The sequence below is a fragment of the Tursiops truncatus genome, chromosome 8 (assembly GCF_011762595.2).
Source record: "Tursiops truncatus isolate mTurTru1 chromosome 8, mTurTru1.mat.Y, whole genome shotgun sequence".
Lineage (NCBI taxonomy): Eukaryota > Metazoa > Chordata > Mammalia > Artiodactyla > Delphinidae > Tursiops > Tursiops truncatus.
The window spans coordinates 45,318,069-45,344,849 of NC_047041.1; the positions used below are offsets into that span (position 1 = coordinate 45,318,069).

General features: G+C 42.3%; 1 protein-coding gene across 4 annotated transcripts in view; it reads left to right on the plus strand.

Annotated features, from left to right (window-relative positions):
* ME3 (malic enzyme 3) overlaps positions 1-26,781 on the plus strand; it is a 438,110-nt gene that overhangs the window by 108,764 nt on the left and 302,565 nt on the right. For all 4 annotated transcript variants that reach the window (XM_073808332.1, XM_073808333.1, XM_073808331.1 and 1 more), the window contains one exon: positions 8,779-8,919. In XM_073808332.1, coding sequence (XP_073664433.1) covers positions 8,812-8,919 — 108 coding nt within the window. In that variant the 5' untranslated portion in view covers positions 8,779-8,811. Of the gene's footprint in view, positions 1-8,778; positions 8,920-26,781 lie in introns of those variants that run through there.

Below are 26,781 nucleotides of genomic sequence, written 5' to 3' on the forward strand. Positions count from 1 at the left end.
GCCCAGGTGTGAGTACATTTGAGCTCTGCGTGGCTCTGCAACTCTTATGGTGTGGGAAGGGCCCTGTATTGACTCGATTTTCTCATCTCTTTCCTCCCTTCCAGGTACCACACCTCCTCTGCTCACACTCTATATTATTGTAATAGTTGGCTTTCATTTGACTCTGATACATAATTAGAGATTAAATTTGTGCTATTCCTTTCTTATTAGCATAACGAGTAAAGTGGTAAGTGTTGGTGGCAAGGCATAGCTCACACAGGCACTGAGGTCACAAGGCAGTACTTGGTATCAGATGGTTATCCCAATGATCCAGAATGTGTTCATATTCGTTGTTTTAATCATAACTATGAAAAAAATAAATTTTGGCTCTCCAGCTTCCATTTGGAGAAACACCATTGAAAGTCAAATACCTAACTTAATAGAGAAGGCGGGGTTGGAATTAGAAGGAGGGGAAGAAGGGAGAGACTTCCCAAAGCACCTATTACATGCAAAGCATTGTGTTAGGCACCAAAATAAAGAGATGGCCACAGGAAGACAGTCCAGCAACATAATTAAGAGTATGCCAGTGGCATTCAACTATGTGAGTACTATTCCAGGCTCTGCCTCTTATTAGTTGTGTAGCTTTTGGCTTGACCTTTCTGTGCCTCAGTTTTCTCCTCAGTAAAATGGTGACTACTTCATAGCAATGTTTGAAGAATTGAATGAATTAATACACATAAAACGCTTAGCACATGGCCTGACACACAGTAGGCCCTTAATAAATATTAGCTGTTGTTACATCTGTTATGTAAAAAGAACGTGCCTTCTCTCTGCTTTGGAGCACCATCCTTCAGGAGCACCTCAACCTACTTTGACATTCATTGCTCATTTGTCCTGGTGGTTTCTGAAATTAGTGTCACCAATTTAGGGAAGTAGAATCTTGGAGAACAAGATGATTTTATTCCCATCATTCAGAGAGAGCAACTGAAGCACAGAAGGGCCCCCTGTGCCCTCTCCCAGCTCCACTCCCAGAGCCAGCCTCAGGCCTAATGCCCCCTACCCAGACAGGAGCTCCAACTACAGATGACCTGTGGAACTGTGGGTTTGAACAAGCTCCACCCACTTCTCTTGTTTCCTGGAGCTGTCAGTAGTAAAAGGAGAGGATGCTACCTGGCTCAAAGGTTGTCACTGCGATGGCCATAAGGACAGCAACAACAAAGGATCTGTAGAGAACTTTGACGCCAAAGAGAAATGCCCTGTGTAGCAGGAGTCCTCATGCTGAGCCTAGATATTTGCTATTTTTTTTGTATTTGCCCCACTCCGCTACCTGAAAAAAAAAAACCAAAACAACCACCAGATAAACCAGAACCCTCACTGCTTAAGAACTCAATTCAACTCTATAATCGTAATTCTCAAACACTTTTTATGAGGATGGCACCTGAGTTCTTAAAAACGCATTCAGGGTAAGGCCCACGCATTTAGCGAGTGCTCACTCTGTATAAGGTACAGGGGCTGTGAGAAAGAAAGCAGATATCCCTCATCTCAAGGAATTTATGCTTTGGATAGAAACGAAACAAAAGCAAATACAGGAGAAAGTGAGGTGTAGGCTGGATCAGGCTACAGCTAGAGAGCACGGAAGGGGGAATTATTAATTCCCACTCCGGCAGGTGCTAAGGTCTCCCATGAGGTGGTTGAATTTGAGCTGCAACTCAGAGGATGAAGACTTGAGCAAAGCTGCAACAAACATCTCATTGGGTTCCTCCACTGTGTAAATGAGGGCAATCTGGGGGTGAATGAAGAGGGCAGAACTAGGATGGGATTGTAATAATTATAGCTATGTTTGTTGAATGCATATTATGTGCCAGGTAGTGTGGAATATACTTTATTACATGTGAGACTGAGGTTCAAAGTGGTTAAATGGGTTACCCAGTGCTGTACCACTAAGAAACGTGGCTGTGAGTTCTGCCCAGTCTGTCCTACTCTTTCAGCAGGCTCCGCTGTGTTATATTGCTTCCCAGACCTGCCTTTTCTTGTGCTAACGATCAGGAGGTTGAATCAGTGGCTGCTGTCGCTTGAGCTCCAAATATCCTTTTGATTCTATCTTGCTTTTGTTCCAGTTATGCAATCACTTAGTAATGACCTGTTATATGGCCTCAGTGCAGGAGACAAGATGGGACTGAAAGATAATTAGAAACCTAGGGTGTGGCAGGGAGGGGGAAGACCCAACGCCAACTCTATAAACTGCTAAACTCAATGTTAGTGCTGATTTTCTTTTACTTGAAGTATAGTTGATTTACAACGTTGTGTTAGTTTCAGGTGTTCAGCGCAGTGTTCAGTAATACATATATATCTATACTTTTTCAGATTCTTTTCCATTATAGGTTATTACAGGATACTGAGTATAGTTTCCTGTGCTACACAGTAGGACCTTGTTGTTTATCTATTTTATATATTAAATATAATAGCGTGTATATGTTAATCCCAAACTCCTAATTTATCCCTCCCCTTAGCGCTTATGTTTCACGAGGCCGAGATCCGCGTGCAGCTTCAACAATTTGCCAGTTTGAAAGGTATCAATGAGGATTATTTCTAAGGAGATAAATTTACATATTTAAAAATCCTTTCCATCTGGTTTCTTATTTCTGTGGTGATAATATGGCTCTAGGAGTTCACTCAGTAAGTGGAGGTTTCTAGCTCCGTGTAGTGAGTGAAAAGAGAAATGGAGTGAGAGACAACACAGGGTTGGGAGAGAGGCATTCTCAACCTGTCTGGGTGACTTTGGATAAATCACCTCACTTAACCTGGATTTCTCATCTGTAAAAAGAGAGCCTAGATGACCTGCTCTTACAGTCTGTGAGTCTACAACATTGTAATTCTTATGGAAGGATGATCCACATATATTTTGATCTTTGGGCACCCAGCATGTGGTCCTAGGGTAGCAAAGCATGTGGAACTCTGGAGTCTGACTGGCTTGGACTCAATTTAGAATTCATTTAGTTGCTGGGTGATCCTGGGCAAGTTATGTGACTTTCTGCGGAGCTTATTTCAGGCTGTTGTAAGGACTCAGTGAGATAATCAGTACAAAGCACATAGTACAGGGCCAGCACAAAATAAATTCTGAATTGGTATTTCCTATTGTTATTATTATTATTACTACTGTTCCTCTAAGTGCTTAATAAATGTTTTTAAATTTGTTGAATGAGTGAATGAATCAATCAAATTGTGATAGTATCAATGCTAAAAAGTTTAATCCAGGCTTTCCAAGAAAAAAACTATCTTAAGACTTTTGTTCAACCCCAAGTCTTTTGTCATAGGTTTGGTTTGTAGGCAACAAAGAGTTTCCTAGTCTAGTCATCCGTTGGTATCCATGGAGGATTGGTTCCAGGACCGATGCCAGATACCAAAGTCCAAGGATGCTCAGTTTCCTTATGGCATAGTATTTGCATATAACCTACAAACATCCTCCATATACTTTAAATCACCTCTAGGTTACTTATAATACCTAGTATAGTATAAATGCTATGTAAATAGTTGCTGGTGTAGCAAATTCAAGTTTTGCTTTTTGGAACTTTATGGATTTTTTTTTTCAAATAGTTTTTGATCCATGGTTAGGTGAATCTTTGGAGCACATGGATACAGAGGGCTGCCTGTACTGAATTTAGGAAGAGTTACAGATTCAAATGGGAGCCAGGGTTAGATTTTTGTCTCCTCTTCCAATCTCCCTATGGCATCATCAGTTCATTTATTCAACAAACATCTACTGAACGCTAACAATGTCTGGTCTATATATTTGTCAGTGTTTTAAGGGCAAAACCAGATTTTTGTCTCATGATGGTGGGATTTAAAACCTTGCATGGTGAAAAAATAAAACCACAACAAACTCCTATAATTTAAAAAAAAAGAAAAAGCTAACAAAAAGAGCCACTAAAAATCATGTTTATAGCACTTAATAAAACAAAATAAATGTATTTGTATTGCACTTAAAACTTTAAAAAAAATTCCTGTTTTTGTTACGTATAGATTACGCATTTTTAAGTATTTGGAAATATAAGTAATCAGTACACTATGAATATAAATATGTAAAGTTATATAAAACCTTAAAATATAAAGTAGTTGTAGAGTTAAATTGTCACATTGGTACATATGGTAACCTAAAAAGAAAAAAAAACAAAAAAAAAGCTGTTCAAAAAAACAAAAACAAAAAAAAGGCAAAGGAAAGCTTTACTCTAATCCTACATATAGCAATCTAAAATTATTAGGAAGAAAAACAGGCTTTGGCAATTTCCTGTATACCGTGGGCAGTGTTCTAGACTGAAAAATTAGAAACATTTTGAAATAACTGTGTGTTTCTCATTTTCTCTGTTCAAATTCAGAAAGTCTCCGGAGGCCAGTGCTGGACTTCTCTGATATACTGTAACTTGCATACTGGATCTCATGATCAAGAACGAAAGAGAAAAAAGATTTTTTTTTCTTCCTTTAAGTCAAGGAGAAGCAGCAGAGCTGCTGGCCTTGAAATAGACTTTAAAAACCTTTTGATATTCTCTTTACATTTACGTTATTAAAATTTCTTCCAAATCTCTATAACTTTAAAAGGCATTTTTGGAAAATCCTTTCGTTTTTAATTTATGTTCATATTTATCCATATATATTGGATTCTTTCTTTTCTGTCTTATAAGGAGTAATCTTTTATGCAGTTAAGTACGGGGACTGGATATTCAAATTCCGTGTCTTTTCGTGAGGTTTCTCCTTTTTCCTGGCAAATTCTACTCATCCTTTAAGCTTAAACATCAGCTCTTTTCTGAAGGCTTCCAAACCCTTCATTGCTAGATAAGGAGTTCATTCTCTGTTTTCAGAGAATTGTATTGAAATTATAGCTTACATTGTAACTATATATTTTCATTTCATGTTCAACCTCAAGCAGTCCAGAGCTTTTTTTTTTCTTAAAAATCATTATACAGTCTTTCTTTCCTCCCTTTCTCCCTCCTTCCCCCCTCCCTCCCTCCCTTTCTCCTTCCCCCCTCCTTCCCTCCGTCTCTCCCTCCCTTCCTTCCTTCCTTCCTTCCGGCTCTGTGGGCTCTTCATTGCTGTGCGCAGGCTTCTCTACTTGTGGCCTGCGCGCTTAGTTGCGGTATCTGGGAACTTAGTTCCCCGACCAGGGATTGAACCTGGGCCCCCTGCATTGGGAGCATGGAGTCTTAACCATTGGACCACCAGGGAAGTCCCGGTCCAGATTTTCTGATGAGTGGGAACTCTGTCTTGTTCTTCTAGTCCCTATGGTTTCCCTCTGTAGTCTAACAGAGCCTGGCTCAGGATGAAGGCTCCATTAATTTTTACTTAATAAACGATTGAATGATGAATGAGTAAAAGTCTTTTGCTTTTTTAATTTATTTAATTAATTTATTTTTGGCTGTGTTGGGTCTTCGTTGCTGCACACGGGCTTTCTCTACTTTTGTTGAGCGGGGGCTACTCTTTGTTGCAGTGTGTGGGCTTCTCATTGCGGTGGCTTCTCTTGTTGCGGAGCATGGGCTCTAGAGCGCAGGCTTCAGTAGTTGTGGCTCGCGGGCTCAGTAGTTGTGGCTCGCGGGCTCAGTAGTTGTGGCTTGAGGGCTCTAGAGCGCACGCTCAGTAGCTGTGGTGAACGGGCTTAGTTGCTCCATGGCATGTGGGATCTTCCCGGACCAGGGCTTGAACCCATGTCCCCTGCATTGGCGGGTGGCTTCTTAACCACTGCACCACCAGGGAAGCCCCTGTTTTTCAATATGGTAGTAACATGTCATAGAACAGTGGAGTTCTGTAGGATACAGTTTGTGAAAAACCATCCATAAGCTTAGCCCCACTTCCAGGAGTAAACCACCTCTGTTCCCAACACGTGGTTTGTGCTTTTTTGCCTCATTGCCTTTGCTTGTATTTGAAACTGTTTCCTTCATATCCACTTGTCTCAATTCTACTTTTTAAAAAAATTGAAGTATAGTCGATTTACAATATTGTGTTAGTTTTAGGTGTACAGCACAGTGATTTGGTATTTTTACAGATTATACTCCATTATAGGTTATACAAGATAATGGGTGTAATTCCATGTGCTATGTAGTAAATCCTCGTTGCTTATCTATTTTATGTGTAATAGATTGTACCTGTTAATCCCATACCCCTAATTTGTCCCTCCTCCCTTGCCCCTCCCCTTTGGTAACCACTAGTTTGTTTTCTAAATCTACTTCTATACATTTTTAAAAGGCCTAACACTGTGTCACATCCTCTACCAATTTTTTTTTTTTTTTTTTTTTTTTTTTGCGGTACGCGGGCCTCTCACTGTTGTGGCCTCTCCCGTTGCGGAGCACAGGCTCCGGATGCGCAGGCTCCGGACGCGCAGGCTCCGGACGCGCAGGCTCAGCGGCCATGGCTCACGGGCCCAGCCGCTCCGCGGCATGTGGGATCTTCCCAGACCGGGGCACGAACACGTGTCCCCTGCATCGGCAGGCGGACTCTCAACCACTGCGCCACCAGGGAAGCCCTACAAAGTATTTTTTTAATTGGCCTTTGATTTCCCATAACACTTTCTACAACGTTCTCACGGCTCTAATAATTTTCTTTCTTTTATTATCAGTTTACCTCTCTTCTCCCTTACCACTGAATACTGTGGGTTTGAATCTCTGGTCTGCATCTCTTTTGCTGGATGTATCAGTCCGGATCTTGACAGAAACCCAATTTGCCTTTGATTGGTTCAGATGAGGAGATTTTATTGAAGTGGCTACTTGTGGAGGTGAGGACAGGGTGGAGGGAACAAGCAAGGACAGAGCACCCAGTGTCTAGCAACAGGCAGAAGCCATCACTGCTCTTGGGATGGGAAGTAGAGGGAGGGAAGGCTGTAGCAGAGCTGGGGGAGTGAGCGCCCAGGTCCAGGGCCTGCTGCCAGGAGCCGTGTGTCTATGGAGCAATGCAGCCACTGCAGGAAAAAGGGGATGAGTGGGAAAGAAACACCCTGACCTCTTCTCCCACCCTCTGATCTCTGGAGCCTGGCAAAGTCAGCTCACAAGGGAGCTGGGCTGTGCTGTCCGTAAGGCTCAGCCTCCTCGGCACAGGGCAGGGCAGTGAAGGGTGGAGAATTGCTGGGAGGCAGACAGAGAATAACTGGCACACTGGGAGAGGCTCCGTTTTCCTCATCTGCAAGATAGGGTAGTGACAGTACCCTTCTCCCAGGGTTATAGTGAGAATTAAATTAGGAAATGCATCAAAATACTTCTCAACATATGTGGTGCCTGATTCTACTCATTAGCTACTTATTATTTACAAAAACAACTCTTTGGATACTCCTAGTGTAAAAGCTAATTGGGGAAGGTATCATGCGTTGGTTATTTTGTAGCCCTTACACATCCAGCCCAAAACACTGCTGTAGCATGGCCCAAAATAGATGGCATTTTGTAGGTGATGGGGGAGGCCTTTTTTTTTTTTAAATTTTTAAATTTTATTTTATTTATTTTTTTATACAGCACGTTCTTATTAGTTATCCATTTTATACATATTAGTGTATATATGTCAATCCCAGTCTCCCAGTTGGGGAGGCCTTTTGGACAGGGGTAACAGGGAAGATTGTTTGGCTGTTTGGACTGACATCATCAGCCAATCTGACCTTGAAAACAGACAACAGTGAGATAAATTTGAGACTTATTTTTAGTTTTCAGCAGACTTTTTGGGCACTTCGTAGACCTAGTCCGAGGCCTCTAGTCTTTCTTTACCTCAGCAGAGGGGAGAGTTACTGAAAAACAAGCCTGTTCACCAGGACTGGCATTCCATAGCCATCCCTGGGAATGGTAGTGATTCCTCATACTTTGAAAGCAAAGTAAGGATGGCCAGCCCAGGGTTTAATGCAGGCAGGTTTGTATCTATGGAAGCCATTTGCTTCCTGCTCTTTCAGACCAGTAACCTGGTTTATTTCAAACACAGGATCAACTGGCTTCTGCTCCCCTTGGTACACAGATTAGGGAAACCACAGAATAGTCATCCGTGTTCTTTTCACTTCAGAGCCTGCAGAACGCCTTGGAAAGCCAACTGACTCCACCTGAGACCAGAAAGGCCGATTCAAGAGAAAGTCCTTTCACAGGAGCTGGGGGTGGGGTGAGGTGTGAGGTGGGAACTCACCCACATGGAGGCAAGTGGGTGTCGGAGCTGGTGACTGCAGCTTGTGCTCTTGGGGGAAGGGCGAGTTCGCAGGGTGACAGAGCAATGAAGGTCACGCTGGGAGGAGACTCCCGTACTGACACCAGCAGCTGCAGGTGGGGACTCCCTTCAAGGAGGAGTGACTTTATCCGGGTTTTCAGCAGACTAAAATTAGTGAGGACACTTAGCTCCCAGATCTTGTGGGATCTGTAAGTAGTTGCTCACATTATTGTCCCTGTCCCTGAAAAATCAAGACCCAAGCCAGAACTGTTAAGAAATGGCTCTGAAGCTTCTCCACCCGCCAGCCTCACGCTGCCCTCGTGGCCCAAGCGTGAGTCCTCTGGCTTTTCCTAGAGCACACGAGCGTTTCATCTCTTTTACTCAAGGCTGGCCGAGGGCCTGTTTGGACAACTGTGTGCAGCCAGAGCAAGGCCTTACTTGCCACATAAGCAGTAGGTTCACTCCATTAAACAGAGGAGTAATAGGTAACAGAGTAGTTTGGGGATTATGCCGTCAATAAAAATTAGCTCCTTTAAAACTCTGACACCCTCCAATCTGCTTCTGACCCTCATCTTTAGGTGATTATTATTATTATTATTATTTTTACGGTATGCGGGCTTCTTACTGTTGTGGCCTCTCCCGTTGCAGAACACAGGCTCCGGACGCGCAGGCTCAGCGGCCATGGCTCACGGGCTCAGCCGCTCCGTGGCATGTGGGATCTTCCCGGACTGGGGCACAAACCCGTGTCACCTGCATCGGAAGACGGACTCTCAATCACTGCGCCACCAGGTAAGCCCTTTTAGGTGATTATTGTCTTCTATAAAAATTTGAAGAGAGACTTCCCTTGCAGTCCAGTGGTTAAGACTTCGTCTTCCAATGTAGGGGGTGCAGGTTTGATCCCTGGTCAGGGAGTTAAGATCCCACAGGCCTTGTGGCCAAAAAAGCCAAAACATAAAACAGAAGCAATATTGTAACAAATTCAATAAAGACTTTAAAAAATTTTTTTAAAACAGACATTTTAAGAAAGGTACAGTGTTTCCAAATTGCTACAATTAACAGTACAGTTTCCATTAAGAAGATCTTAGAAATAAAATAGTCACATAATAAATCTCAAGAAACAGATTTGAAAGTTGACCTATATAATATATTCTTTGTAATTGTGGGCAAAACAAAATAAAGCAAAATAAAAACAAGCAAAAAATTAGCTCTTCTTAGCAATGTGACACCATACCGAGATGATATTTTTTGTTTTAACGTTGAAATGAAAAAGGCACTTGGCTTCAATCCAGGAAGACCCAGAAGGCCCAGCCCTGTGCTAAACCATTATGACCTCATGGTTGTGTAAATTGCATATTGGTAAAGTGAGGTTATCCAAACTATCTTCTCTTTCAGAACAAGAGATGGCAATGTCTCTCTTTTTTTTTTTAAACAATGCAATAAAATCAAACTATTTAATGCTTAAAACCCTTTCTGCAGGAAAATTAAGAACAAATAAATGACAAGTCTTTGATTTGTTAGGCCACTCTGAAAAGTTGATTGCTGACTTCAAGGCAAATTCCAGTCCTGGTGGCAGCCCTCCAATCTCAGCTCCAGTCATAATTTTATTATCAACACTTTCATCCCTGCCCCATGATCCCAAATCTTCAAGGAATTGAAGTTCACTCAGAGTTTGAGTATTCTTGATCTGAGCTTGTTAGGAATCAACCTTTGTATTTACTCTAAGACCTGCCTGACTAGAGTAGAAAGCATGAGTGAACCAATAAAATTGTTTTGTGTAAATTTAGAGTTTAAAAAGTTTTTTTGGTACAAGTATTTATAGCATTAGTATAAAGTTCATTTTCACAATAATGGCTATTTATTATCTACCAGGTACCAGACACTTCCCACTGCTTATTGTATCGGACCAAATAGCTCTGAGCAGTAGGAACGCATATCCTTCCTTTTGCTGATAAGAACGCAAGGCTCTAAATTGTTAAGTAAAATTCCCAGTTTGAAATGTTGGAGAGGGGATTCAAACCCAGGACTCTCTACCCCAAATCCATGTATCATAAAGTTTCCCATATTGTTCCTGTTAGAATGGTTTCAGATACAAGTAATGGAAACCCCTGACTTACGCTGGTTTAAATAACAATAAGGAAGTTGATTATCACACATGTCAAGAAGTTCAAGGGTAGGGTGATTACAGGTAAGGGGAACTCAGGGCTCCAGCTCTGCTTCTCTTGGCTCTGCAATTACCATATCCAATTACATCCAGAGGAAAAAAAAGAGGAGCTTCTCTTCCTATGTCTCTCAGGAGCAAGACAGTAATACCACTTCCCAGACCTCTCTTCATATCACTGAGGTGGGGATTCAATGGTCATTAAGTCCTTTGCTAAATCAGTCACAGGCAAGGGAAGAAGTTATCTGTTAGCCTATGGTAAGTAGCACAGAATAATTGGAAGAGCTCTGGACTAGGGCTCAGAAACCTTGGGTTTTAGTCCTAATTCTGTCATCTACTTGGTTGTGGAAACTTGCTAGTTGCTTAGCCTCTCTTAGACCTTACCTTTTCCTTATTGGTAGAACAGGGCTGATAATTCCTGTCCTACTGACCTCACAGGGTTGTAAAACAGGAATGAAGTAATATCTGTAGAAGTATTTTGTAAACTGTGCCACATGATATAAAACCATGTTATGGCTTCTGTTAATATGGTTCAGAGAGAACTTCTGGTCGTGAGATACCTTTTCAATTACACTCGTGGTTCTTGATCATCATCAAGATGATAATTTAGAATTTTTAAAGTTTTGCCAAAGATTATCTGAATTTTACTTTTGTGTTAGAAAATTAACAGTGCAAAAATAGAGGGAAAGTGTGAAATTTAGTACTTAAGAGAGCCAATTCCAAGCATCCTCGTAACTCCAATAGTATCTGTTTATATATGGATAGGTTGTTTATAAGTTATGTTTTATACTCATAAAAAGCAAGTTTCCTAAGAATCTATTAAACAACCTTTCTCATTCCTTCCTTTATATCAATTCAGTAAACATATATGGGGGGAGGGGGTGGGATGCACACATAAGAGAATCTGAAACAGACTCTGTCTGAAGGAGAGTAACTACCTACAAGGGAAGAAGTCTAGAGAGCAGACTAGAGAGAACATATCCACAAGTAGCTATAACAAAATATAGAAAGATAAGAGGAAGTGATAGGTGAAGTCCCAAGGTGTGAAGAGATAAAGGGCTGTAAGAATTCAGAAGGTTCCCAGCTGTGGGAGTAGGGAAGGCATTAGGACAAGGCTTCACTTGACCTGGGAGTTGGAAGATTTGGACATGGGAAGAGCTAGTTCACCTTGGCGCTACATCAAACTCGCTCTGAACTTGAATACTCAACCGGAATGCAATAATCCTCGAGAATAAATTATATGAGAGATATAGCAGAAAATAGTAGTTGGAAAGGTAGAGATTGCAGCTAGATTATAGAGGGGTTGGAATACCAGTCTAAGGAATTTGAACTTTATTCAGTAGGTGTGAGATAATAGAAAAGATGTATATGTTGGTCTCTGCCCCTGGTTCCTGGCACTGAGCTTCTAAAACCCGTGTAATTTCCTAAGTGATAAGAGCGCTAGGAGCATCTAGTTCTAATATTTGGTCTTTGATCCCGGTTCCTGACACAGGGCTTCTGAACTCTTATAATTTCCTGAGTGTTAGGAGTGTCTTCTGTTCTAATGAGGTGGCTTTGGTTGGGGTCCTGGATGACTTGTGCATGGGGGCTGGTCACCAGAGAGAACAAGCCAGGACTAGAAGCTTGGAGTTTTCAGCCCTGCCCCCATTCTCTGAAGGGAGAAAGGCTGGAAATGGAGTTAATAATTGTTCATTGTCTACATGAGGAAGCCTCCATAAAATTGCAAAAGTGTGGGGCTCATAGAGCTTCCAGATTGGTGAACACATCCATGTACTGGGAGGTTGACACACCTCACCTCCAGGAGAACAGACGCTCCTGTGCTCAGGACGCTCCCAGGCCTCACCCTATGTATCTCTTCATCTGGCTGTTCATGTGTGTCCTTTACCGTATCCTTTAATAAACTGGTAAACATAAGTAAGTGCTCCCCTGAGTTCTGTAAGCCACTCTAGCAAATTAATTTAACCCAAGGAGAGGGTCATGGGACAGAAGTTGTGGGTAACCTGAGGAACTACTGCTTGCAATTGGCATCTGAAGTGGGAGGGGGGCAGTCTTGTGGGACTGACACGTGTGGGATCTGACACTATTTCCAGGTAGATAGTGTCAGAACTGAATTAAACTGTAGGACACCCAGCTGGTATTATGGAAAATTCCTTGGTGTGGGGAAAACCCCTCCACATATTTGGTGACCAGAAGTGAGGTATTCTTTGTGAGTAGTAAAGGAGACACACAAGAGGGAAAGACTGTAGGTTTTTTAATTCAGGGGGCAATGGGGGTCAGTGAAAGTTTTGGAGCAGTAGAGTGAGTGCCTTCATGATATCTGTGCTTTATGAGGATTAAGTGGGCAGCTTCTGGGAAGCTAGACAGGAGGGGAGAAAGTGGAGGCTGAGAGACAAAACTCAGAGTTTGCATGTTCAAGGTAGAGGTCATGAGAATTTGAACTAGATTATGGGCATTGGCCTGGAGATAAGCCAACAGATATGAGATACTTTGGATGGAGAAACCATAGGTCTTGGTAATTGATATAAAGACCAGTTGGGAAAGGGGGAGTCAGGAGTCTTTTATTTGAAGATGACAAAATGTCAGTGGAAACTTGTCTAAATAAAGAAGTGAATTTGGGATTGACATGTACACACTGTTATATTTAAAAGAGATAACCAACAAGGACCTACTGTATAGCACAAGGAACTCTGCTCAATATTATGTAACAAATTTTTATGGAAAAGAATTTGGAAAAGATTAGATACATGTATATGTATAACTGGATCACTTTGCTGTACACCGGAAACTAACACAACATTGTTAATCAACTATACTCCAATATAAAATAAAAAGTTTAAAAAAAAAAGTAAATTTACCTGTTCACTTAACTGAAAGTCCTGAAAACAGGTGTAGCCTCAGGAGCTGTTGGATCCCAGGTCTCAAATGATATCATCAAGACTTGGGCTTCTCTACCACTTAGTTTTTCTTCTGTGCTGGTTGATAAGGCAACCCCCAGAAGCTACTAATTTATATTTTTGGAGGATTAAATCCAGTAGAAGAGAGAGCTTGTCTCCCCATCAGTTCCAACAAACATCCCAGATCTGGTTTCCATTGCACATTTCTGAAGCAGTCCCTCTGGCTGCAAGAGATGATTGCTGACCGGCTTAGACCTATATGTGGTCTTTTATTTTCTATTGTAATTTTGATAATTTGTCCACGAAGACAACCTAACTACTAAGCCACTATGAGACATTTCCCTGTGACCAAATGAGACCTCACTCTGAGCAATCCTTGCTAACTGAAAGACACTGCTTCAGAAGAGTGATGGCTGCTTCTTATTCAATTACATCAACTGCAATAATCTTTTGAGGCAAGTTTCTTGAGGACCTGGCACCTATCTGAACTCATAAAAGGAATAAAACCTAGACCATTTCTAGGGCAGTCTTCAAATTGGGCAGTGCAAATGCTACATAGGTGCCAGAAAGATTTCACCTCTGGGGAAAAGGTGAGCGTCGTCTGAGAGGGCTCGACAAAGGAGTAACTATTGATCTAAGTCTTGTAGCAAGTATAAGCTTTGCTTCAGTGCCATCTAGGCAGGGCACTGAATGCCAAGGAGATGTTGACAAGTCCTTTGGATTCCATTTGAAATGGGGTAATGGCTCTAGAAATAGCATGAGGCCATCTGCCTGATCTGAGCAGTCTTCTCTTTACACAGCATGTGTGATGTCTAAACCGTGTTTTTAAATTAGAATTTTACAGTGTTTAAGTACCCTAGGAAAGCTAACTCCTTTCAGAGAACCGTATGGAGATTCCTTTGGAGAAGAAAAGAATCATTCTGTGAAGTGAATCCCTCAATCTGAAAGTGCCTCTCTTTCCCCTTGATTTGATGGGTATACATCCATTTTCACGTACTGGATTTGCTTTAAAACCAGGTACGTGCACGTCAACTGCATTAAGGAAAAATCTTAAATTCCATTAGAAGACTTTTACATTGGGGGTCTGTGTTTATGAAGGAGAAAGCATCAATTCGAAAAGTGTCAAAGGCTCAGATGCAGCCTGAATCAAGTTGTTACTGACAGTCACACTGCTGGTGACACATTTTCAGACATATGGCTGAGCTGCTCTTTCAGCTTTCCAGAATGATCGTCATCCCACGGATGCAGATTGCCGTAACATGTAGTCTGGAATGAGATCAAAAGTTTGAAAATTAGGAAAGACAATCTGGGTGGAACACTTGATTTCTGATTTCGCAAAGCAGACCAGAGCACTGGTCTAGCCTGAGCTGGTTGTCTGGCAGGAGATCAACAGATCCTGCAATCAACAGGCCCTCCGAGGCTGAGGGCTTGCTGCAATATGGCAGCTGGACTTGCAAAGCCCAGGGATCCTCTTGGCCCTTATTAGGCTCTTAAGAGCCATCCTGAAACAAGCATAGATGTTAACGACAACACTGAGAGGAGACCCAGGTGGGGAGAGAATCACTTTTACCTAAATTATGCAGCTTTCTAACTGGGGATTGGGAAGCCTGGAGGCAGCTAGAGGAAAAAGAAGATGATTTAGGAGACCTGTATTCCCCGCTTTTATTTGAGTGCTTCCCCACCCTCCCCCTGACCAAGGAATAAAAGGAGGGGCCAGAGAAGGGAGCTTGCATTTGGTGATCTGTACTTCGCAAATTCCTGGCATATAGTATACACTCAATAATGACAATCTGTTGAAAAAATGAGTGGATGAATGAGTGATTGGATGAATTAATAGTAGACTATGAAAAGTTCCCTCTTTGTGACTCTTCTGGGAATGGGCTACACTTGAGCTTTCCTTAGGACCAGGATGGAGACTGTCCTTTTGGTTATTGATTGGCTGGGAGACAAGGAGTTATGCAGAAAACGAACTCATCTTAAATCTTTACAGGATCCGGGCAACTCCTTTCCAAACTTATTTGGAAATGTTTCAAACTCTATTTCCCACAGAAAATAAATTCTGGGAAAAGAATTCAGAAACCAAATACAGTAAACAAACAAACAAAAAAAGCCCAACCCTCTGTTGAATGTACAACACTCGAAAAACATTTAAAGTTAGGGAAATTGTTAGTGACTTAACAACGGAAAACTAGAGAAACTGTCTGATGCCAAAATGACTTCCCTTCTCTGCACAAGACCGTGCTCCCCCGCCCCAACCGCCCCCATCTATGTCTATACCTGTTAAAAGGCGAGGCTTTGGACGATGTTAAATGCTGGAGGAAAACTCGAGATACAGCTTGGAATACTCAGGCTGATTTCAGACCTCCCGAATCTGCTGGTGGGTAATCAAGAGATAACCAGGATAACGCCTTCTCTTCTTTTCCCATCACCAAGTGTCTTTATTTTTACGGAGGTTCAGGTTCATAACTTCTAGTCCGAACATCAGGAATCAAAAAATGTTGAAGAAAGGAAAAATAGGAGGAAAAAGACAGAGAATGAGCCTGACCCATAGTGAAAGACCTTAATTGGAAGCATGGGGGAGAACATTACAAAGCAAGCCTTGGTTGGGAGTGTGTGTGTGTGTGTAAAAGAGATCGAAGTTGAAATTGAATTTCTGAAGGCCTCATCCATTCTGGTTCAGATAGAACTTGTAGGAGGGACTCTCATCCTTTTGGAAATGGGTGACTCAATGATTACTGTCCATGAGGCCCCTCTGTCTTTGCTCTGAAAGCTTGTTTGCTTTAGTGGCTTAATAACCTGAAGGCCTGACCCTGGCATCCATGGACTTCTCTCCCGTTGAGTCATCAGGGCTTCTCACCAGGTGCTGGGAGTTTATGAGCTGTGCTTCTCTTATATCCAGAAAGCCAGTTGGTGACTCAGTGGGCCTTCTCCACTTCCCAACTCCAGGAGCAGTGCCACCCGCTGTGTCCCTAGGGGTTCTGGTGACCAACGAACAACGCTTCCCAGTTCTCTTGTCCTTATTATCCTCAAAGATGCACACATGGGCTATTTCCATTTTAAGAGTTTTAGCGCTGATCACTCCTACAGTGTTTCTTGCTGTTCAGGGGAACTGCATGAGAATTATCAGGATTATATGTTTAAAGCTCCCCAAACTGTTCTAATAATATTCTTTTTCTTGACCTCGGTGCAGGGTGCATAGATACATTCAGTTTGTGAAAATTCAGCAAGCTGTACACTCATGTACACTTTCCTGGTTGTACATTACATTCCGGTAGAAATGTTTTTAAAAACCACCTGAACCAAATGAATCAGAATCTCAGGTTCGAGGCCTGAGAATATGCATTCTTACCAAACTCCTCAGGTGACTCAAGTTTCAGGGCCTTTGCACTAAGCAGAAATAAACAAAAGATTCCAAATATTGAAAACCATTGTACCAGCGCTCGTTGTGGTGTTTGCGGGCCTACTTCGTTACTCATTCATGAGTATCTATTCCATAACGCATTGTGTCAGGCCCAGGATCACAACAGTTCAGTGATGGACAATGTTCCTGCCCTCATGCTGCTGAGGAACTGCTGAGCTCACCTAGACATCATCCCTGGCGGAACTCCCAGCCTCCTAGAGGAGATAATGGGCCAATAGTTAGGATGCAGGCTGGTTAGTGCTAGAGAGAGGGAAAGCACAGGGTGATCTGGGAGCCCTCAGAGCCATCAACCATATCCCACTAGTTGGCAACTGTACCCAGACAGTCCTAGAAGGATGCTCCCTGATATCCTCCCCTCCCATAGGGGAGGCTTACTTTCCCTGTCCTGGGGAATGGATCCACCTCCCAGCACTTGGGACTACAGGCCAGGCAGGGAGAAATAATAGGTGCCAGGAGAGGCCTTATAGAGTATTAGTATGGTTTAGAGCATGGGGTGTAGAGCCAGAGTCCCTTGGTTCAGATCCCAGCCCAGGTGTTTACTAGTTGTGGGAGTGATTACTATAGTATCTAACTAGTTCTATCATCTACTTCTAGGTGTGGTTATTGTGGAGAGTAAATAAATTCATATCTGTGTAGTTCTCAGATCAGTGCCTGGTATACAGTTAGTGCCGTATAAATGTTGTTCTATGATCCTTGTTATTATTTCATCTACCATCAAATCTCAAGTAGATAAATTACATTCCTGAGAACCTGCAGACAGGGTGACACCCATCTCAGTGAGATCAGGCTGCCTTCTGGCATGATCCCCTTGAGGCAGTCCCTCCCAGCCTGGAGAGCAAATAAGCAAAATAGAAAAATACTCAATTCAAACAAAACAAAAGCACAATGATGACTGAACATGAGGAGGAAAGGAAAAATACTGGTCACAGCCATGTAAGGGCCCTTCCCACAGGCTGCATCACCACGCCGGAGTGGAGGCCGCTTTCTTGCACCCCTGTCTATGCACCTGTTAACGTTACTCAGGGAAATATTTACAACAACAAGATCATGCAGTGTATTTGCTCCAAGACCTTCACTGGACTCCCATAAATACTGTTTCCTTCTCTCCCTCACCACCTGAAGGAAGTTCCTAGAAGTACTTTCTGTTACTGTCCATATTTCATTGATGGGAAAACTGAGGCACATCCAGAGTCATTAAGCTATTGGCTGCAGATCACAAAGGTAGTGAAGAGTAAAGCCAGGCTTGCATCTTGGCTCTCAACTCCAAGTCAGGTGTGTACCACAAGAGAACCAGACAAGCAATCCCTGGCCATGTATGAAGCCAGGCATGAAGAGGTTCAGGAAAAGGACAGAGCTAAGGACCTGGAAGCAACATGGCAATATAATTCAGCAATTAAGAGTATGAGCTTTGGAATTGGACAAGTCTGGGTTTGAATCCTGGCTTTGTCAGTTTTATGGACTGAACGTTTGTATCCCTCCCCCCTCCAAGTTCATATGTTGATGTCCCAACCTCCAGTATGGTTTTATTTGGAGATGGGGCCTCTAAGGAAGTAATTAAGATTAAACGAAGTCATAAAGATGGGGCCCTGATCTAATAGGATTAGTGTCTTTAGAATAGACACCAAAGAGCTCATTCCCTCTCTCCATGCACATATAGGAGAAGGGCCATGCGAGGACATAATAAGAAGGCAGCTGTCTGCAAGCCAGGAAGAGATGCTTCACTAGAAACTGAATCAGCTGGAATAAATTTCCGTTGAGTGTTCAGCCACCCAGTCTATGATATTTTGTTATGGCAGCCCAAGCTGACTCATACAGCTGCTACTAGCTATGTGACTGAGCACATAACTCTCCTGAACCTCCTTTTCCTCATCTGTCAAATGAAAATAATAGTAATCCTACCTCATAAGATTGTTTTGGTGATTAAATGAGATAATGCATTCGAAGAACATAGCCAAAGGACCAGCACATGAATGTTAAAAACTCATTCATTCACCCTGTTTATTTGACAGATGTTGATTGAGTGCGTGCTTTCTGCCAAGCATTGTCCTAGGTGCTGGAAGTCCAGGAATGACCAAGAGAAATAAGGTCCCTGCACTCATGAAGCTCACACTCTAGTTGGGGAGACAGATGATAAATGAGGAAACAATTAAGATAATTGTGGGTTGTAATAAATGTCATGAAGGAAATAATCAGGGAATAAGATAGAAAGCAATCTGAGGAGACCACCTAAGATATGGATGTCAGGGAAGTTCTCTCTGAATAAGATGTTTGAGTTGAGACCAAAAGAATGAGAATGTGCCAATCATCTGAGGAGCTGGTGGACAAGCATTCCAGGCAAAGAAAACAAGTGCAAAAGCCAGGAGGAGGAAAGGGCAGAATGCTGCAAAGAAAGGAAGGCAAAGTGGCTGTGCTCTGTGAATAAAATGCCCTGGGATTGTGGAGACAGGCAGGGGCCAGAGTTTGCAACACCTCGTGTTTTTTTCTATGAGTAATGAGTTGCTATGAACTGATTCATTTGGGGGAATGACATGTTCTGATACGGGTTTTTTTGAGACATAACTCTGGCTGGTGTGTAGAGAATGGATTACAAGGGTTATGAGCAGAAACAGTGAAGCTTGTTGGGTGACTGTTAAACCAGTTCAGGGTAGAGATGATAGTGACTTAGATTAGAGATGGAGAGGAGAGTTCAGATGCCAGATTACGATGATAGAATTGGCAAGTATTCATGATAGGCTTGAAGCAGGGTGGGGAAAAGGGAGGCACAAAGGATTACTAGTAGGTTTTTGCTTGGTGCTGTTAGCTGATGGGTGGGTGGGAGGAAGACTGGGGAAAGACCAGGTTTGGAGTCTCAGCGATTCGCCAGAGGTTGGCAGATTACACTTTGAGAACTGCTGATGTAGGGGACAACAGGAGTGCAGTCCTTCAGAGGACCAGAGGGAATGCGGGGGAGTGCACAGGTAAAGGGGTTGAACATTGACAGGAAAATGACAGTTCTTCCATTTTCATAAGTGAGGAGGCAAGAAGACTGGTATACATTTTTTTTTAATTTTTTAAATTGAGGTATAGTTGATTTATAGTGCTGTGCCTATTTCTGCTATGCAGCAGAGGGACTTAGTTATATGCATATATATATTCTTTTTTATATTCTTTTCCATTATGCTTTATCCCAGGATATTGAATATAGTTCCCTGTGCTATACAGTAGGACCTTGTTGTTTATCCATTCTGTATATAATAGTTTGCATCTACTAACCCCACGCTCTGTGGTTACCAAGGTTCTCGCTTGGTAACCACAAGTCTGTTCTCTATGTCTGCGAGTCTGTTTCTGTTTTGTAGATAGGTTCATTTGTGTCATATTTTAGATTCCACATATAAGTGATATCATATGGTATTTGTCTTTCTCTTTCTGACTTACTTAGTATGATAATCTCTAGTTGCATCCATATTGCTGCAAATGGCATTATTTCGTTCTTTTTTATTGTATATCCATAAATGTACATTATGAATATAATGTATATATCCATTCATCTCTTTATCCATTCTTTATCCATTCATCTCTCAATGGACGTTTAAGTTGCTTCCCTGTCTTAGCAATTGTGAATAGTGCTGCTATGAACATAGGGGTGCATGTATCTTTTAAAATTATAGTTTTGTCCAGATATATGCCCAGGAGTGGGATTGCTGGATCATATGGTAATTCTATTTTTAGTTTTCTAAGGAACCTCCATACTGTTTTCCATAGTGGCTGCACCAACTTACATTCCCATCAACAGTGTAGGAGGGTTCCCTTTTCTCCATACTTTCTCCAGCATTTGTTATTTGTAGACTTTTTAGTGATGGCCATTCTGACCAGTGTGAGGTGGTACCTCATTGTTGTTTTTCTTTTTTTAAAAAATTTACTTATTTTTGGCTGCATTGGGTCTTGATTGTGGTGCGCGGGCTTCTCATCGCCGTGGCTTCTCTTTGTTGTGGAGCCTGGGCCCTAGGGCGCGCAGGCTTCAGTAGTTGTGGCTCACAGGCTTAGTTGCTTTGCGGCATGTGGAATCTTCCTGGACCAGGGCTCGAACCCATGTCCCCTGCATTGGCAGGCGGATTCTTAACCACTGCGCCACCAGGGAAGTCCCCTCATTGTAGTTTTGATTTGCATTTCTCTAATAATTTACCATGTTGAGCATCTTTTCATGTGCCTGTTGGCCATCTGTATGTCTTCTTTGGAGAAACATCTATTTAGGCCTTCTGCCTGTTTTTCGATTGGGTTGTTTGTTTTTTTGTTGTTGAGTTGTATGAGCTGTTTGTATATTTTGGAAATTAAGCCCTTCTCGGTCGCATCATTTGCAAACATTTTCTCCCATTGTGTAGGTTGTCTTTTCTTTCTTTCTTTTTTTTTTTTAATGGTTTTGGTATGCATTTTATTAGAAGTGATTTGAGGCAGTTCCTCTCTGATAACATGTATTTTCTCAGTGAAGTATAAATCAAGGTCTTCAGCTGAGAGGGAAAAGTGGTAAGAATGGATATGGGAAGTTTAAGGAGAATGAAAAAGGCGTGAGCTAGTTGACTTGGAGAGTGGGAAGTGGATTTGCTGGAGAAGCACAGTAAGTTTTCCAGACAGTGCTCATTTGAGGCTTGTGAGCATGAATTTAAAAAGAAACAGATTGGGGTTTCCCTGGTGGCGCAGTGGTTGAGAGTCCGCCTGCCGATGCAGGGGACACGGGTTCGTGCCCCGGTCCGGGAGGATCCCACGTGCTGCGGAGTGGCTGGGCCCGTGAATCATGGCCTCTGGGCCTCCGCGTCCGGAGCCTGTGCTCCACAACGGGAGAGGCCACAGCAGTGAGAGGCCCACGTACCGCAAAAAAAAAAAAAAAAAAAGAGATTGGCTTTGTTTTGTGCTTTTTTCTCCGGGAATATTCACCTGTTTGGGTGCAGGCACAGAATAGCTGAGAACTTGGTTCACTGACTGCTGAGGTTTATAGGTGAGTATGATGGAGAGAGAGAGAGGCGGAGAGAGAAGGAGTAGACTTGAGCAAAGGAGTTGAGGGTGACTGTTGCCAGGGAGTGGCTGTTTAAACTGGGTAAGAAGAATGTGATGGAGAGAAGGATAGAAAGAAAGTGATGGGGTCAGTAGACTGCAAGTTTTGATAAAGTGTTGTCAGGGAGTGGGCTATTTGAAATCAGGGTGGAGCTACCACCGATGGCAAGGTCTAGGGTGTGACCGTGGGAGTGGATGTTTGTGGTTGAGAAGGTGAGAAAAGCAAGGAACAGAGAGGCCAGGGATTTGGCCAGTCCATTTATAGGCATGTTGAGAGCATCCAGAAGATGACAGAGGTAGAATAAGACCTAGAACCCATAACCAAAGCCTTCAGTTAAAGAAGGGGGGTGAGTGACTGGTGACTGCAGGGGCAGACAGTTGACAACTACAAAGCATTTGTGTGAGCTGAAGGCAGGAACTTTAAAGGAGCTGCAGTTTCTGAGAGGAAGCGGAAGAAATGGTCCCAACTGGAGCATGTGCAAAGAGGATGCTCACCCCACCTCCGAGCACTGAGATGCAGTTGGTGTGAGGGAGAACAGGGCCTTGAGCGGCTGTAGGGGAAGCAGTGTCTGGGGGAAAAGCCAGGTTTCAACAAGGCCAGGAGATGAGAGAGTGGTCAGAGTGAAACCGTGCAACCCAGATGGGGACTTTTAATTGAGATCACACACTTGGTCTCAGGACTTACTGAAGCTCAGGTTCTTGATGTCTCCTCACAGAATGAATTCAGTGAGAGACAAAGTGTTAGATAAGAAGTGGATTTATTTAGAGAGAAACACACTCTACAGTCAGAGTGTGGGCCATCTCAGAAGGCGAGAGGCCCTGAAATATGGGGTGGCTAGTTTTTATGGACTGGGTAATTTTATAGGCTAATGAGTGGGAAAATTATTCCAACTATTTGGGGGAAGGGGCGGAGATTTCCAGGAATTGGGCCACCGCCTACTTTTTGATCTTTGATGGTCGGCCTTGGAACTGTCATGGTGCTGGTGGGTGTGTCACTTAGCATGCTAATGTATTACAATGAGCATATAATGAGGCTCAAGGTCCACTGGAAGTCAAATTTTCTGTCATCTTGGACCTAGTTGATTCTAACCAGTTTTTATCATGTCCTATGGCTATGTCATTCCTTTAAAGGTTGTGTCCTGCCCCCTTTCCTTCTGTTCCAAGAGCAATGAGGACACAAGGAAGTTTGTTGATCACAGGTGTCTTTCCAGAGGGCTCTAGAAAAGGGTTTGGGAGGAAACTGAGGGGTGAAGGATTGGATTGGATGATGAAAAATATGCAGCAGGAGCCTTGAACGTCTGTGAGCTCCTGAGATGACCTGAAGACACTTCTCCCTGTCTACCGCAGTGGGGCAGCAAGAGAGAGACATGAAGGCGACCCTCTTTTAGGTCAACCTGGTATTATTAGGTACAGTTATCATCACCCAGTTCATCTCCCTGCCTCTGGGCATAGCTAAATATAGACTGTCCTACTTTTTAAAGTGCCCCAGGAGAAAGTAATTTTATAATTTCTCTCAGTAATTCATGCCTTGGTTTAATGCTCAATAACTATATACTACCTGACACATAGTAGGTTCCCAATAAATATTGTTTGAATTAATTGACTGAATTCACAGTATCAAGATTTTCCTTTTACGCCTTTTAATTTACTCACACTGTAGTGCTAGCCCATTGCACTACTTTGACACAATGGATCCACAATTAATGTCCCCATTTTATAATTTCCATTGTCACAGATAAACTGTTCTATATCATCTGTTACTCAGATGTTGATTCTATTCAATACTATTTAGTTGTGTCGTATCTGTATCCCGGATCTCCTCAGCTAGGTTTAAATTCCCTCAGTATATATGGACCAGTTTGCTAATTCTCTTCTCCATAGTATCTACTCTAGTGGAGGCAGAGAGTCAATCTTTAGTAGGTGCTTTTTGAAAAAATGAATACATTCTCTAATTAATTCTTGAAGTAATAAATACTTATTTGAAAATTCGTGCATCTTCCTAGACAGCCACTGACATGTCCTGTGAACTAACACCTAACATAACATCCAGATTGCCTGGGTACCAATTGTAGCTGGGTCCCTTGCTAGCTGTGTAACCCTGGACAAGATACTTAATATTTCTGTACCTCAGTGTCCTTGTCTGTAAAATGAAGACTGTTAACTTATCACATATTTGTTTTGATGAGTAAGTTAATATGTGTAAAATGCTTAGAGTAATGCCTGGTACGTAGTAAGCACTCAGAAAATGTTGTTGTTGGGCTTCCCTGGTGGCACAGAGGTTAAGAATCCACCTGCCAATGCAGGGGACATGGGTTCAAGCCCTGGTCCGGGAAGATCACACATGCCACGGAGCAACTAAGCCCGTGCGCCACAGCTACTGAGCCTGCACTGTGGAGCCCATGAGCCACAACTACTGAGCTGCGTGCCTAGAGCCCATGCTCCGCAACAAGAGAAGACACCGCAGTGAGAGGCCTGCGCACTGCTACGAAGAGTAGCCCCCGCTCGCCGCAACCAGAGAAAGCCCGTGAGCAGCAACGAAGACCCAATGCAGCCAATAATTAATTAATTAATTAATTAATTTTAAAAAAGAAAATGTTGTTATTATTACTAGGCATGTAGTTCATATACATGGAATACTTTAATAAATGATAAATAACTCAGGCTGGATCACCAATAAATATCAAATGGTCTATTTAATAAACTCCATTGTGGCTAAACACATAGGCATACCCTCTACAAATAAAATCTGATTAAATGCTTCACTTTTCAGGTAATTAAAACAGGACCATATGAGTGAAATTAGCATAAAAAAACAATGCTGTCACTTTATGAAAAGGAGAAATGTGAAAAAAACCTAGTAACCTAAGTTGAAGCATCCTGAAATAAGGTCAGGGATTGCTGAAAACTGAGGGAGTCCGTAGCATGAGGCTGAGGGCTTTGAGAAAATGTTTGTTATATAGAATTATGGAAACAGAAAATGCCGCATTAAGTCAAATTCTATAGATGAAGAAATAGCCAAAATAATGGAAAGCACCATTACACAGATTATTATTTGCTTCCGTTCACAAGGAGCCCAGAGCCAAGGAGAATTAGGAGGTAATAAAAACACTGTTATAACTTTTGATGGAAAGCAGGCTGGGAGCCCTTAGCAAACAGGAACTCCGCAGAATCTGCAGAGCTAGATGCATGTTCCCAGGGGTATTAGAGGTGGGTATTTGCATTAATGTGTGTAAAGAAAAACTAAGATAGTTCTAGAGGTCAGAATCAGAAAGGTGATTTATATTCAAGGTGGAATGTAGCTCCTCTTTCATCAAGTAGTAAAATTAATGAAACAACTATGAAATTTAGAAGGTAAACCCAGAGACCTTAAGGAAAAAACATAATAATCAACAAAATTCAATAAAGTTTCTTTTGCTTTTTTGAAAGAAAGTGTATCACACCAAAGAACTTGCTTTTAAAATACTACGTTCCTAAATAAGCAAAGGAAGACATTATTTCATGTATCTGTTTTTACAGTATTAGGTATAGAATCCATAAGCTACCTTTAGGAGCATTTCAATATAAAAGTCCTTTGGTTTTCTGGGTGATGGGATTAAATGTGATGTTCAATTTCTTTTTTAACAGTTATTGTGTTATTTTTGAGACAAAAAAGTAAATAAAAATTCACTTATAAAAAGTCATGCTGGACTTCCCTGGTTGCGCAGTGGTTAAGAATCTGCCAGCCAATGCAGGGGACACAGGTTCGAGCCCTGGTCCAGGAAGATCCCACATGCCACTGAGCAACTAAGCCCGTGTGCCACACAACTACTGAGCCTGCGCTCTAGAGCCCGCAAGCCACAACTACTGAGCCCACGTGCCACAACTACTGAAGCCTGTGTGCCTAGAGCCCATGTTCTGCAACAAGAGAAACCACCGCAATGAGAAGCCCGCACACCACAATGAAGAGTAGCCCCTGCTCGCCGCAACTAGAGAAAGCCTGCGTGCAGCAATGAAGGCCCAACGCAGCCAAAAATAAATAAATAAAAAATAAATAAATAAAAAAGTCATGCTGACTAAAAATTGACCAAAAGACCTTAAACAAAAGGGAGCGTGAGCCAGTTTGCCTGTGTTGGGAGAGAAGGTGGGACCCAGAGACTTCAGGAGCTGGCGTCAGAATCTGTTTCACTCCTCATCTGTGTGTGTGTTCTGGAGAAGTCAGAGTGACACAGATGTAATTTGCAGCTGACTCAGCACTGGGAGGTGTGGCACGTATAATCAAGACAGAGAAGCAACCGAAATCTGACTCAGAGGTGCTAGAAATACTGCCTTGCAGTAATTTTAGAAAAGAGAGAGCAAGCCTGAGACTACACAGCATTGAATTCGTCAGCATTGACTGGAACTAACTGTGGTGTGGTGGAAAGAACACTTGAAGTGTTTCTGCAGTCAGGGATCCTGAGCTTAAATCTAACTGTGTCTCTCAGGGACTGTGTGCACTCAAGCATTTCAGCTCCCTGGGCTTTAATTTTCTCATCTTTACAATGAGGATAATAAAACCTGCCTCAAAGTGTGGCTGTGAGCATTAACTGCTTTTACAGGGCTGTAGGGATATCCGCTGTGATGATGCAAAAGTGGTATTTATGCAAAACATCATAAGGCAGTGGAAAGCGACATAAATTTAAAATCAGGCAGACCTGAATTCACCGAAAGTCAAATCATAGCTTTCCTTCTTTGCAGCTGTTGGACTTTGGGCAAGTTTGTTTCACTGAGACACCTATAAAAAGGTATACATCTATCTACCCCATCGTGTTCTTAGAAGAATTAAATTCAATAATTAATGTGCATAGGGCCTGACACAAAAAAGCTCCAATCCAATCTCCGATTTCTCCTTCTGCTGCCTCTCTTCTGCCTCTAGCCAGAGAAAGTCCTCTGCTTTTGAAGCCTCATGAAATTAAATTTGGTCCACCCCGATAATTCAGGATAATCTCCCCATTTCCTTCTCAGGTTCCAGGCATTAGGATGTGGACAGTTTTGGTGTGGGTATTCTCCCTAAAGCTATACTTTCATGGGCCAGGTACTTTGCTAAATGCTTTCCATGTATTATCTCATTGAATTACCTCAATAACTCTATGCAGTTTATTTCTGTCAGTCAATCTATAAGGAAACTGAGACTCACA